The following is a 13,752-nucleotide window of genomic DNA, read 5'->3' as shown; positions in this document are numbered from 1 at the left end:
TTTTACAACAGACCAGGGACATAACAGTAAATGAATGATTGGTTCAGTCCCAATATTCTTAAGGGCTTCCTTTCCTTGTAAACTGGCTTCCTTGGCCACTGATGTTATTAGACAACACAAAAGAAACCATGATAAAATAAAGCATATGAATAATGTCTGTCTGGTATAGGTTCGAAACATTAAGCACCATCAGAATTTTAGTACCATAAATTGAAAAGGACACAAGGTAAGGAAATGATATAAGAATATTGGGACAGAACTCAGCCAATCAAATACATTAATTACATTTTCACCCAGGCCTGTGTCACAGTAATGTGAGCATGACAAACTCTCATCATCATTATGACAAGGTCTGTATAGAGCACCATCTGGTTTTAACATTATATTACCATAAATTACATATTAAAATACACATCAACCCTCCCCAAACCAGGTTTCCAGTCAACTCATAACTTTTCTCCAAACCACTGGAACATTACTCACAATCTACAAGGAGTTACAGCCACAGTCGCAGTGTGTGAGAGGCGTACCTGGTAGTGTGTGCTGGCGTCTTAGTGTGTAAGGAGAGTGGGGAAGTTAGTTTGTGTGTGTGTGTGTGTGTGTAGTATGTGTGTGAGGGCGGGAGGTTGAGGCTAGCATCCCCTCCAAGAGAAGCACAGTAACACAGTGACCATACCCAGTAGCAGCAATAGTAGCAGGGGAAGGAGGTGGTCCTTTGTCAGATGGGAGGATTTGGTGCGGGGGGGTCGGCTTTGCAGGTACTGGTCCACCGAGTCAGCCAGGCTGTACTTTTTGGGGTTGAAGCCCAGGTCCTGCCTTGCCTTCTCAATCTTAAAGGTGTGACTGACGGCGATGTTTCTTACCTGGGTGAGAAGTGACAGGCTGCCATTTTAGAAACAGAGAACACTCTCTCTCTCTCTCTCTCTCTCAGCTGTCACTCAGGAATCAGCGATGAGATAGAGAGTGTGAATGCCTTTGCAACTAAGTCAGTCTATTAAATGAGTCAGTGTGTGAATCATTTATTTAAAGGTTTTCATGGAAAATGAAGAGCCGTGATCATTAATAACGTGGACTTCGTGAAAGATTCCTCACTGACTAATGAGTCCGAACTATTGATGGTAAGGCTACCACATGGAAACATTCAGTGTTCTAATATTCTAATGTTAAAGACTTTTATGATATGCCCTTTTAAAGTGAAAACAAACACAATATACCAAAGTTCACAGGTAGCTCAGGTTACCTTAAAAAAAACTTTGTACCCGAGTCATAAAAACAATATTACAGGCATTTAGGTCCCTCTCCTCTCTCCATAAAACCCTCATAAATTGTGACAAACAAATATTTAACATCTCAATATCACACAAATAACACCACATCACCTACCAGAAACATGAACCCATTCAGTCTCCGCTAATTTACATAGCGATTTGCTTAAACAGTGAAGACTTAACAGACAAGCAGGTGTCAGGACAGACTGTTTAAATTTGAGCCTCAGTTTGTGTTTGTGTTAGTGTCTCGGTGTCTGTTAGCTCGGTTTCATGGTCAGCAGGTGGGCTGGCGTCTGGCCTGGCTGCAGACAGACGGCTGTGCTGTCTTCTCCAGTGGAGGACCCACGCTAACTGAGATTCTAAGACCAATCTTACTAATGGCCTTAAAGGTGAACTGGCTGTTACCCCAAATACACAAAAATATTCCACATATTCAGTTCACTGAGCACAGCGCTTGACCCTGCCCTCTGAATCCCTGAGCCCTCGCTCCTCTACAGGTTGGATATGTACTTGGGCTTTTGTGAAATCTCTAGTCAGGTTCCAAATACTGAAACATGGCAAAAAAAAAAAAAAAACCCCACAAAAAACTGAAATAATGAAAAACGGTATGGGGTACTTCATCAGTTACGGCGATCTGATATGTCAGTCTCCATCTAAATTATTCACTCTGTGTGTTTATAAAGTTGAAAATTTCAGCATAGGGAAAATAGGGTGAAGAATATTTGTTAAATAAATATCAATACTGTCTCCGTAAAACGCAACTGCCTCTGATGAGATCCTTGAACAGACATGAGACGTAGCTCTCTGAGCCTCCCACATACATAAAAACTCATTTTGATTTCAGTCAGTATAACAGGACAACAAGAATATCATTCACCTCCCCTTCCACTCAACTATTCTCATAGTCACTATTTTCTCCCTGCCTTACACATTACCTATCTGTGTGACTGGCGATGATGTCCTTCAGTTAAAGCAGTGATGATAAGTTATCTTAGTAAATTTGTAAACACACAACATGGAGACAACAGCCATGGTGTGCTAATTAGAGATGTTCCACAAAGGTCAAAGTTTGAAATTGCATATCAGGCGCCATCTACTGGCCATATAGTCTGCAGTTTCAAACGTTTTCCACTGCTCAGATGCAACTGCAATCAACGAAAATCTCGCAGACGTAAACAGAAGTTGGGATCTACACTACAGGGCATTCTGCAGTTGTAAGTCCGGGCTGATTTAAGAGAGACGGTCTCGGACAGACTGGGCGTTACGTGTGTGTGCGTGTGTGACTGAGGTTAGGGTGACATCGGTTTCATCATGTCCCTCTGGGACACTCAACAGTCTCTTCACCCTTATGCTGTTTCCACCTGTCTCTCAACCCCTTAACCCGTCTCTCTTCCTCCACACTCTTACCTGCCCTGTCTCTCTACCTCTGCTTCTGAACATCTGAAGATCACTTACCTGTCGCACCCCCCCCCCCCCCCCCCGCCTCCCCCCGCCCCCCCACTGCAAACGTCTCACCTGTGGTTTTCCCTCCGCCTGATCACTCACGTGTCTCTCCTCCTGTACTCCTGATCACTACTCACCAGTTTCTCTCCTCTCTGTCCCTAAGGTCCTCCAAGGAGTCTAACCTCATCTTTTATTGATGGCGTAATCATCAGTGTCTCCAGTGTCGGAGCAGAATCGCCCCTGCGGCCATGGGTTTCTGTGTCACATTACTCATTCATGACAGCGTTCCTGTGCGAGTCCACTTCAAAGTTTTAGTCTGAGGTCTTTCCACGGGCAGCACGAGGAAATGTCATTATAGCTCCTGTCACTTTGTCACCAACACGCAAAGACTTGAGGGGCTTTGCAACAAATATTATCAAAGAAATCAGGTATACAGATCAGCCCTGGTCAAACATCAGAAGTCTCTGCATTTCATTTACTTTCTCAGAGTTTTCAAATCCTCTGGGGTATGTTCGAGTTTTTGAAAGGTGGCTGTGTCTATTCTCAAAAAAAATTACCCTCAATCCTCACAAGCTTTCAGAGCTCTAAACTGGGTGCAGCCATGCCTGACTGAGTAAATTCCACACAGCTCTATTGACTATTAACTCCACCAAATGCCAGAGAGTCAAGCCAACAAGCTTATTGTACTGTCACAAAAACAACCATTTTCATTTCACTGAATCATTAAAAGAAGCAATTGGGCATTTCATCAAGTAATCAATGGGACAATGATCGTTTGAGATCTGTTTTCTCTGATAATAGGTTTCTCTGTGGAGACTCTGAGAGACTTAAACAAGGTTCTCATCAGAGGGAGAAACTCAAACTGCTGTGATCCTGCCCCAGGCGTTACCATGGCACCCTGAGGTGTGACATCACTCGTGTCACTAGAGTAACAGTTGCCTCTGAGCTGAGATTGTCAGGACATACACATACATGCACAGACCCGCATGCACGCACGCACGCACGCACACACACACTCGCGCACAGAGAAACAGAAATATCTCCAGGCCTATCAGCTAATTAAAGCAAGTTAATTATCATGTCTGAGAGTGTGGGAAATGAGCATGGCCTTATTAACCACTGCTAATGCAGCACTTTCAGTACACTTATGATACTATGATAGCCTCATTAGACTCCAGAGAGAGAGAGAGAGAGAGAGAGAGAGAGAGAGACAGCACAGAGGACACAGGGAAAGACACATGGGAGAGTGGAGGAGAGAGAACAAAGAGGAAAGAGAGAGAGAGAGAGAGAGAGAGAGAGAGAGAGAGAACATTTAGGGGATACTTGCCTCATTCCTTGTGAAAAGCAGTGGGATTTCTACTATGGGTCTTAGTGCCACATGTAAACACTCCATCAGAATAGCTGAAGAGGAGAAAAGGAGCAGCAATGAATTTTAATTAACATGAACTCCACAGTTCTGCCGCAGACTGGGGGACTATACGGAGTTCTGCAGCGGATACCACAGCAAGCTCTGTGTTAAGTTTACAGTAAGCTAGGCCTTTGTGTTATAGCTGCCATGGACTGGCGACCTGTCCAGGGTGTTTCCCCGCCTTCCCCCAATGAATGCTGGGATAGGCTCCAGCACCCCCCGCAACCCGAATTAGGATAAGTGGCTTAGATAGTGAGTGATAATGAGATGAGTTTTTTTATATTATTGTTTAAAACTTATATAGTATAGAATTTTCCAGTTTGGTGCAATTCTGCAGGATGAATTATATAACTCTATGTGTATGTGCACACGTGCACAGATGGAGAGGTAGTGGGTGGATGAAAGGGGTGGATGAAAAGATAGAGGGTCAGATGGAGTGACGTACCAGCTGAGTAAACGAGTGAGACAGGGAGGTGTATGAGCGGCCTGCTGTAGCCCAGTCTCTCAAACTGAGGAGGAAAATAAAGACAACTTCTTACATTCCACAGGAATTTGTTATTCAGAGCAAAATACCTTTGTTAACGGAACATGTCTAATATCTGATTCAGCCCTTTAAATAGCATCACTCACCAGCGGAGTCAGCCATTCAAACACGTTGACAGATTCTCCATCGTTGATAAAGTACGCCTGACCACTCTGGAAACCAATGAAAAAACTCTACATTCACATACTCTCTGCAATGTGACAGGCTCTGTGTGTATGTGTGTGTGTGTGTGTAAGTGAGTGTGTACTGAATCACTACAAGACTGGGGTAAGAACAAGATGAGTGTGTGTGTGTGTGTGTGTGTGTGTGTGTGTGTGTGTGTTTGTATACACTTACTGCTACACAGCTCCTCTCTGGTGTTAGCCCCTCTGCAGCCAGCACGTGGGCCAAGACCAGGTTATCCACATGAACCCAGTTCATCCTGGCACCTGGATCCCCAAAACTAAAACTGAACAACCTCCTCTCAACATTAACCTAACACACACACACAGAGAGAGAGAGAGAGAGAGAGAGAGGAAAGGAAATAAATTGGCAAATACCCTTCACCAGAAAGAGGACACATGAGTGTGTAGGTAGTAATATTGGCATTCAATTCAAATATTCAAGAAAAACGCTTTTATTTCTAGTACACCTTATCCATATCAGAGCTGTTTTAATCCATTTAAAAACATGCATGCGTTCAGCCTCTTTTTTTTTTAGCAGTATGAATGTGAGTAGCAGGCCATGGGGCTACTGAGAGGCAACAAACAGTTTCTCTGTATTAGGATAATCAAATCCTAATCTAAAGCAGCCTCTTAGCAGCCTGCCCTGAAGTAAACCAGGCAAGCGTGGTGTGTGTGTGTGTGTGTGTGTGTGTTTATGTATTTGTGTGTGTGTCTGCCTTGAGTCTGTGGGGGCTCTAGGAGAAACAGGACTGTAACTGGAGATTTTGAGAAGCTCCATCAATATTGCACAAGCTCAGGGCACACTGAGCTGGAGAGGAGCTACACTGGAGAAATGACTGTGTCACAGCGAGAGAGAGAAAGAGAAAGAGAAAGAGAATGAGAGAGAGAGAGAGAGAGAGAGAGGAGTGAGAGAGAGAGAGAGAGACAGAGACAGAGAGACAGAGAGAGAAGTTAAAAAATGAAAAAACTAAAAAACAGAAAGGGGAGGGGGGCATAATGACAGACAGCAGACAGAGAGAAAGAAGAGAGAGGGAGAGAAAGTTTTCTCACCATCACTCTGTGTAGATGTCGTCTCTCCTCAGGCCCATAGATGCCTGAGGGTCTCAGCACACAGGTCCGGAGAATTCCACCACCTACCAGAGCAAAACCACAACCCCTTTATACACCAGAACAGAATCACTTTATAATGCAAGCTTTGCTTTCAGTTAAGCACAACACCTGACATGTGGGTAAGATCCATACAGCTGGATCTGAATGGCTCCTCTTGCATTTACATAATTCAGCATTTAAGTATGAGGTAAGTGCGTATAATTTAAGTGTGTCTGTGTGTGTGTCCGTGTGTCTGTGTGTTTGAGCGGGGACAGAGAAGAGTGCATCATGATCCCATCACCACTGTCTGAGCTAGAGGGAAAATGTAAATAATGAAAATAAAGAGTTTCTCTTCAGAAAAAAAGGGGGGATTTATTTTGTTGCTGTTACCTCAGGAATCCTAAAGTGAATTAGGAACACTTGTATTTTCATCACGCACTCTAACCCCTTTCAAAGCTGATACCCCCCCTCTGTAAGGAGTACATTACAAGTCAGAAATTAATCCTCCGAAATTTCCACTACTGTTCGTGAGTATCATTTTTCACCTTCAATGCTGAATTTACATAAGCGTTCTTCTCTCTTTAAGTGTGTGGGTAGATTAGTGCGCGCGCACACACACACACACATAGACACACACACACACACACACACAGAGCGTCAGGTATATGTGGTGCTGTGCCGGTATTGTTCCCGGGGAGTCTATATTTAAACCCTGTTTGGCTAGAGCAGTTAGGTTAGGTTGCAGACTGTGGTATTACCATCGTAGACATCACCTCTGAATCTCTCACTCCCCCCAAGCGTGCACACACACACACACACACACACACACACACACATCACACGTGACAGGAAAAGAGAAACCTGGTCTTATTACCCCTGCACATCACTAATACATTAATCTAATAAAACGAAGGAGGCAGATTCTGTTTCCAGACCTTTAACTGATCTTCCGTTGGCTGACAGCACCATACGGTCTGCAATGGCTTTGGTTCTGGAGTAATGGTCTATGTGCTGTGGAGAGACATAACATATAAACTTAAACAAGTGCTGTGCGCCCACACACACACACACACACACATTTACACACACACACACACACACACCATCATATGTCAGCTGTTACTAAAGTGCATATTTTTCCACGAACAAGACTTTGACAACATCGGAATAACTTCTCTTCAAAAGTGAATTACTATTGATTTTGGCCACTTCACAATTATACACACACTTAGAACTAAAAGCATTTTTTAATGTCTGGAATTTTCTTTCTCAGAATCATTTACTAAAAAGTACTGATGCAGTAATGGAGTTTCAGGAGGACAGCAATCAATAATTTTCAGTCAGTTACAAGCTCATCATTTTGATCATCTTTGAACATCTCTTGAATCATTAGTGGATTCAATGGTTCATTCTAGAAGGATACAAAGACAACAGCTAATATGTCTGTGTAGTACTTAAGGGAGCCAGACTTAGAACAAGTATCAGGTTGACCATTGTGATCACGTTAAGTTTCAGTGTTGTCTTCACTGTTCTCTTCATTGAGGTGTAAGGAGAAAAATGACCAGGCCATTCAAAAGCCTTCAGAGCTGACTATGTCTGATTAGGTCAGGACCATATAGATAGTGAAACTGCTCCTCATCTGCCCTCAGTATTTCTCTACCTGAATCCACCCTATTGCCCCTGTATTAATGAGTCACATTATGACTCTCTAGTAAAACTTCAGCTCACCATATTCATTAAACCTGCTATCACAGATCACAGTGTCTGACAGACTACATTTAAATAATGGGTTAAAAAGACAATTTTCAGCTGAGGAGGGTTCAAGTGAGAGAATGAGAAAAGTGACGACGCTGAGAATTGGCCCTCTGACTAATAGAAGCAGGAGCTGGTCGTGTCAGAACAGACAAACTGTAAGGCAGTTAGTGAAACTGTCACCATAACCTTACACGTGACGTTCCTCAGAGAGAAAGGGATGGATTTCAGACACCGTGAAGGATGGTCACTCAGTGAAATCTATCTGACGCATCCCTATGAGGAGTGCGTCTGTATTTTAGAATCATTTTTTATGGGTTCTTCAGATGTGCAAACTGACAGTTAAGACCATCAAACAACTAAACTCATCAATAAACAACAAAATCTGGGGTCTGATCCTCAAAGTCTTTTCACTAATCTGTTTCCTACCACAGATAACATCAATCTCATATTACTGAACTGTGTCATTTCAGATTTAGGATCTTTTTTTAAAGCTTTGTGAAGAAACAAAATGACAAAAGTCTATAATGGTGGAGAACCACAAAGCATTAGCTACTCTTGGCCACAGTCCCACTTCTTTTCACACTTTATCTTCAGTTTTGCCTGTGTGTCTGCTCTTCAGTTAATAACTCACTGCTACCCTTCAGCACAAGAGAAAGAACAAGTGTACTTAAATGCCCTCTCTGTACTTAAATCAAGGTTTAAAAAAACAAACAAACAAACAAAAAATTTCTTTGTGAAAAGAAATAGCTGAATTTGAACTCCATAAAGCTGAAGTTGATAGTCTTTCTCACAAACTGTCTACACAGTTCATGACTGACAGAAAAAATCTCACACCCTCACCATGTCCAGGGGCACACAAGGCACTGTGTCCTCGTCGCCATCTTCGATAGGTTTGCCTGCAAACGCCACATTAACCGTGCTGGTGTAGATAAGTCTAGAGATTCCTTGTTCCAAACACACTGAGAGGGCCATGAAAAAAAAAAACCCCACAGTCAAAGCTGGGCTTTACATACTCAAACACAATCAGTTTGTATTGGAGAAACATCAACGTGAAAGAACTCGTTCGTGTTTTCTATTAAGATTCTCTCCCATACATCATTTTGCCCAACCTTTGAAAAGAAAAAAAATTATGGTGACATACCTGCATTGTGAGGAACACAAAAGAAGCAGACAAATTACTGTCAGCTGAAAGGAGACTCACCATTAATGACATTGTTTGTGCCCCCGACATTGACGGATTCAACCTGCTCTTTCTTCAACTGTGGAAAAACACAGGGGGAAAAAACACAACCTTCTATAGTAAACTCAGTGACAACCACCAATTAATGTTTATGTTGTAACAAACACAGAGAACATGAAAATCCTGAGTGTTAAACCTGAGAGTCCTTCACAAGAGACTAGCACATGAGCCATTCAGACTCCCCAGGCTTTGACTCCCTGGTGCCAGTACACTATCACTGTACAAGGCTCTGACTCATCTGAGTAGCTGTGACTCTTGAGACCGTGAGTCATGGTCTGTGGGGAAGATCCAGCTGGGTGAGTGTGTGTACATGTGTAAGGTGGTTTGGTAACAAAAAGGGTTTTGCTGTACTCAGAGGAGATAATGGGTGCTAGTATACAAGAGACATTGGATTGAAATGTAATGTGGATGGAAATAGAAGCAGAGCGGGCCACAAAGAAGTAGCTGGACAGAATACAAACCTTTCGCATGATGGAGATCAGAAATACCCAGAAAAACACCAGAGAGATGATAAATGTGAGGATGTGTATTCAGGTAACATAAAAAAATGTGACTTGCTTTATAGCTACAGAGAACATTATCATAGCTTGGCTTTTTTTTGTGTGTGTGTGCAGGTAAGTTACACATGGTATTTGGCTAGATATACACCAAAGCAAAATACATTCTCTTCTCTCTAATGGTCTGTATATTGTGAGAATGCTGAGTGTCATAAAACATTTCTTGTAGGGATGTACACTAATATACACTAAACACGCCCATCTGTCATATTCAGTGTAAATACATAGTGAGGACAGGTTCTGAGTGGAGAACAGGTCGGCTCACCTGCTCTGGGCCAGACATCCCATAAGACGCGGTGTGAAACACACAGTCCACCCCTGCACACACTTTAGACAGGCTGTTGTAGTCCCGAATATCACTCTGCAAAAACAAAACACCTTAATATGTCTAAACGTAGGTAACTAAAAATATTGTAGCATTGACAAAATTGAATGTTCACTCGAAAAAGCTCTGATCTCTTGTCCTAAAGAGTTGTGGGTCTGATATACTACGTTTAATTTCAATTACTGAATGTAAGATCATCAGAATTGAAGACCGTTAGGACCCTTTTAATAAGGACCCTGAGCATCACTTGAGTTATCCTATAACAATGCATGATATTTTTCACTTTTCACCTAATGGTATGTTTTTAATGAGCTCAAAGTAATAACTTAGGGTAATTAGACAGAGGGTCACAATCTGAAACTTGAGGCTGAACCCCCCCCCCCCCCCCCACCCCCACCCTTTGGCCTGGTGCACACCTGCCATTCTCCTCTGCTTCTGTTTCAGTCTACTGTCCAACCCTTTCTACCACAACCCTGACATGACAACGCTCCTATTCCATATTCCAGGGAAACCACACGCCTCATTCATTCATTCCTTCCTCTGCCCTCTCTCCAATTTCGGAAGTGCTGTCTCCAGTTCCACTCTACCTGATAGAAAACTGCTCCACTGGGAATAGCCCAGGGGGGTTTCTGAAGATCCAGCAGTATGACACTCTCCCCCCTGCTGGCTAAAGCTCGTCCCAGCCTGAAGCCGAAGTACCCGGCCCCGCCGGTGACCAGAATCTTGGCGGTCCCTCTTCGGCCCAGTTCGGCCCCTTCAGCCCGGGACACGCCGCAGTCGCGGCCGCTGCAAAGGGCCCCCACGGCTCCGTTGGTCCGGTTTCGGACGGGGGTGGTTGCGGCGCCGGTCCAGCTGTTGTGGGCGTGACTCTGAGTCCAGCAGGCACTGCCATTCTGCTCCTGCGGGCACGGACAGGGCAGCTGCTCCACCTGACAGAGGGACCCATTCTTCTTCATCGTGTTCACCGTGGTTCAGACGTCTCTTCAGTACCCAATCCTGTGGTCCAGGAGGACAGGAGAGGACAGTCATGTTATAATACAATGTTTGACTTCATTTTGGGCACTCCGTGTAGTAGTCAGTCCCTAAAGAACGTTGTCATATCTTACCATCTCTGGTATGCTCCTTCGTACAGAGCAGAAGTCATATGATGTATGACAGACAACCCGGTACAGTTTTACTGTCCCTTTTGCCAGTGAAAAAGTGTCTGTAGTTTTAGCTTTCACAATGCATACAGGAACACTTTAGCGAATCTGAACTGCTATGTGTCTGAAGGAATAGGTCTTAGCTCAGACAACCCAGCTCAGGATCAGCAACAGAACAATGTGCATAGGTGAGCTAAGTTTAAATGCGTGAGTGAGAGTTTGTTTCACTGGAAAGACAAGGTGCCAAGACTAAAATTCATCCGGTTAAAATGAGTTGAAGTGCGTTTAGTTTCCATCTATTCAGGAACAGAGCACAAACCAGTCTAGACTGCCTAAAGCATTTTATGATACCACACCACAGCCCAAACCTGTACATAGAGGGTTTGATTCTTAGAAATACAAAATGTGAATAACAAGCACAGATAATGTTCTCAGCTTGTGTTCCACATTGTTTTCTCCAGTCAAGCTTCTCTAACTCAGCTGCTGATTTCTCTGTTAGAAAATAAAGCTTTCTCACCGTGATCTTATCAGCCTGTGGAGCAGAATCCAGATTCCTCAGAGCAATTCCATCACCCTCAAAACCGTTAAAAAATGAATTTTCAAATTCCCACCGCTCCAGTGTATGTCAAGTCCCCTTCCGCTTATGTTGATTCTGTAGTACGTTCAGGACATGCCTGAACATAGGGTGATGAGACCTGCCTGGGACCAGGATGAGACAGTTACACGTGCTCCATCTTTATATCACCTGTCACCTAAGCCCAACCAGTTGGTCTGGTCGAGTCATGCCACTCGAAGTGAAATCAGTGTTGGGCGTGAAACGTGCCACTGGAAATTCCATGCACGTTTCCTTTTCCTTTTTTTTTTTTTCTAATTTATTGTACATGGGGGTACTGTAGTTCAGATAGAGCGTAGAACCTAAAATTCATCAAAGAATCAAAGCAAGTATTTTGTTTTCAACTGGACTGTATAATTTATAAATGCCCTTACAAGATTAGGTTACACAAAACATGCGGTATTACGGATGAAATTATTACAGTGGTTTGAAGTTTACACTTTCTGGCACCACCACTTCGGAAAGAGAACGTTGAAGCAATACAGACGGATTTCAGTTGATGTTTGGTTGACTGTACCATATGAAAAATAGAACCTGTTATTAAAATGACTGATTAAGGGAGCAAAAGTTCGCGGGAAAACGTTTTGTTGCGCTGTAACATATCAGCAACGTTTTGAGAATATTATTCGCTTTATTCGCTTTCCTTTAATATGATGATAACTGGCAGCTTTCCAGTTCTGTTTAGGCTCGTTAATACCAAAAATTAACCTGTTCCACCACATTGTCCTTAAGCGCATTTGAGTGTTCACATTCAGCACAGTACGTTCATGCGTAATCTTTAAATTACTCAGCCATAAAACTCATCCACAACAACCACCTGTCACAGTTGTTCAGTACAGCTACAACTAAATCCTTACAGAAAAATTCTGACTGTGACGCTCAAAATTAAAATCAGCAGATGAATGATCTGTAATATACTCTCCTACAGTCTGTTCGTGAAAATACGTCATAGGTAAATACCAAGTAACGTAATACACTAAGAATCAAGTAAGAAAACTTAAACCAACAACATACCGAAATAAACATTTGCTATTAATAAATAGTCTAGGAGAAGGAACAGCCAATTTACAGCTAAACAACTTCAAAACTGATCAATACAGAATTGTCTACGTTTGCAGTAATTTTGTAATATACGTTGCATTTTACCTTCTTGTCATGCGTTATATATTTTCGGTGTTCCATTCACAGTATGTATTGACCCATTGCACTCTTCCGTATCCCACTCTGTCCAGTTCATCACACCATACCACTGATACCTAGCACCTGTCAATCACCTGCCGCCTCACCTGAGACAAGTACCGTAAAACGCCGATAAGATGCGCATAGCCAACAATGTCTTATCACATGGTGTATGGAGAGAGAGCGAGTGTGGCTGTGTGTGTGTGTATGAGAGAGAGAGAGAGAGAGAGAGAGAGAGAGAGAGTAGTCTTACCATCACTTAGCGAAACAGACAACTGTGGAAAATAAAAACTTTTAAATTTTTGATCTTTATTTTGATCTTTTGCATGACAGCTTTGTCACCTGAGTTACACAGTTATGCTACACATGGAACATTTAATTGAACATTATGAGATCATGAGCAGACCATGAAAAAAATTGGTAAGTTTTAAGCACTGTCACTATAATGATGACCGTTTTATGTGGGTTTGAGCTCTGTTTATTGTTCTGTTTTTCCTTTTATAGTACTTACAGGCAGACCAAACATATAACTCAATAACACACAATTTTATTTTCATCTGTATATATGTATGAAAATAGGACATTTTATGCAGAATTCAAAAATATGACAATTACTCCAAAACAATATTTCGATACAGCATGGTTGTAGTTTAAACATATACATTTCAACGTCTGTAACCTGCTTTACAGTAAAACATGCGGTAAAGTTTGATAATTACATTACTGCCAATCACTGTTCTTCATTCAGTGCTCAGGTCTCTTCAGGATTCTTCTTTTCCAAAATGGTTTGTCTTTAAAAAACACAATCACAAGTCTGTTAAGTCATCGACAGAACTAAATAAGGGAAATATCAATGACTTGAAGCTTAGAAATCTGTTTATATGCTTAAAAACATGAAATTAGCAAGAGTTACGAACATCAGGAGTCAGGAGCCTGGATTCAGCATGTTCATTTTTTATCTGACTTTATAATATTTATTTCAACTATTAAGAGACATTTACAACGAGATGTAAAAAAACATCAAC

General features: G+C 42.3%; 2 protein-coding genes across 2 annotated transcripts in view; both read right to left on the bottom strand.

The window, feature by feature from the left end:
- Nucleotides 1-632: 632 nt before the first annotated feature.
- Nucleotides 633-10,749, bottom strand: sdr42e2 (short chain dehydrogenase/reductase family 42E, member 2). The gene is made up of 11 exons (XM_030789668.1): nucleotides 10,381-10,749; nucleotides 9,734-9,829; nucleotides 8,873-8,930; nucleotides 8,512-8,630; nucleotides 6,852-6,927; nucleotides 5,878-5,960; nucleotides 5,000-5,137; nucleotides 4,750-4,815; nucleotides 4,565-4,628; nucleotides 4,039-4,112; nucleotides 633-863 (listed from the first exon to the last, which is right to left on the bottom strand). Exons 1-11 carry the CDS (start codon nucleotides 10,747-10,749, stop codon nucleotides 633-635), a joined length of 1,374 nt encoding a protein of 457 aa, XP_030645528.1.
- A 2,975-nt stretch (nucleotides 10,750-13,724) lies between these two features.
- vwa3a (von Willebrand factor A domain containing 3A) overlaps nucleotides 13,725-13,752 on the bottom strand; it is a 17,246-nt gene continuing 17,218 nt past the window's right edge. The window contains exon 29 of the mRNA XM_030789667.1: nucleotides 13,725-13,752. This exon is cut by the window's right edge and continues 101 nt beyond it. Coding sequence (XP_030645527.1) covers nucleotides 13,725-13,752 — 28 coding nt within the window.

Source organism: Chanos chanos, chromosome 13 (genome assembly GCF_902362185.1).
Source record: "Chanos chanos chromosome 13, fChaCha1.1, whole genome shotgun sequence".
Taxonomy (NCBI): Eukaryota; Metazoa; Chordata; class Actinopteri; order Gonorynchiformes; family Chanidae; genus Chanos; species Chanos chanos.
This window is presented reverse-complemented; position numbering and strand designations above follow the sequence as displayed.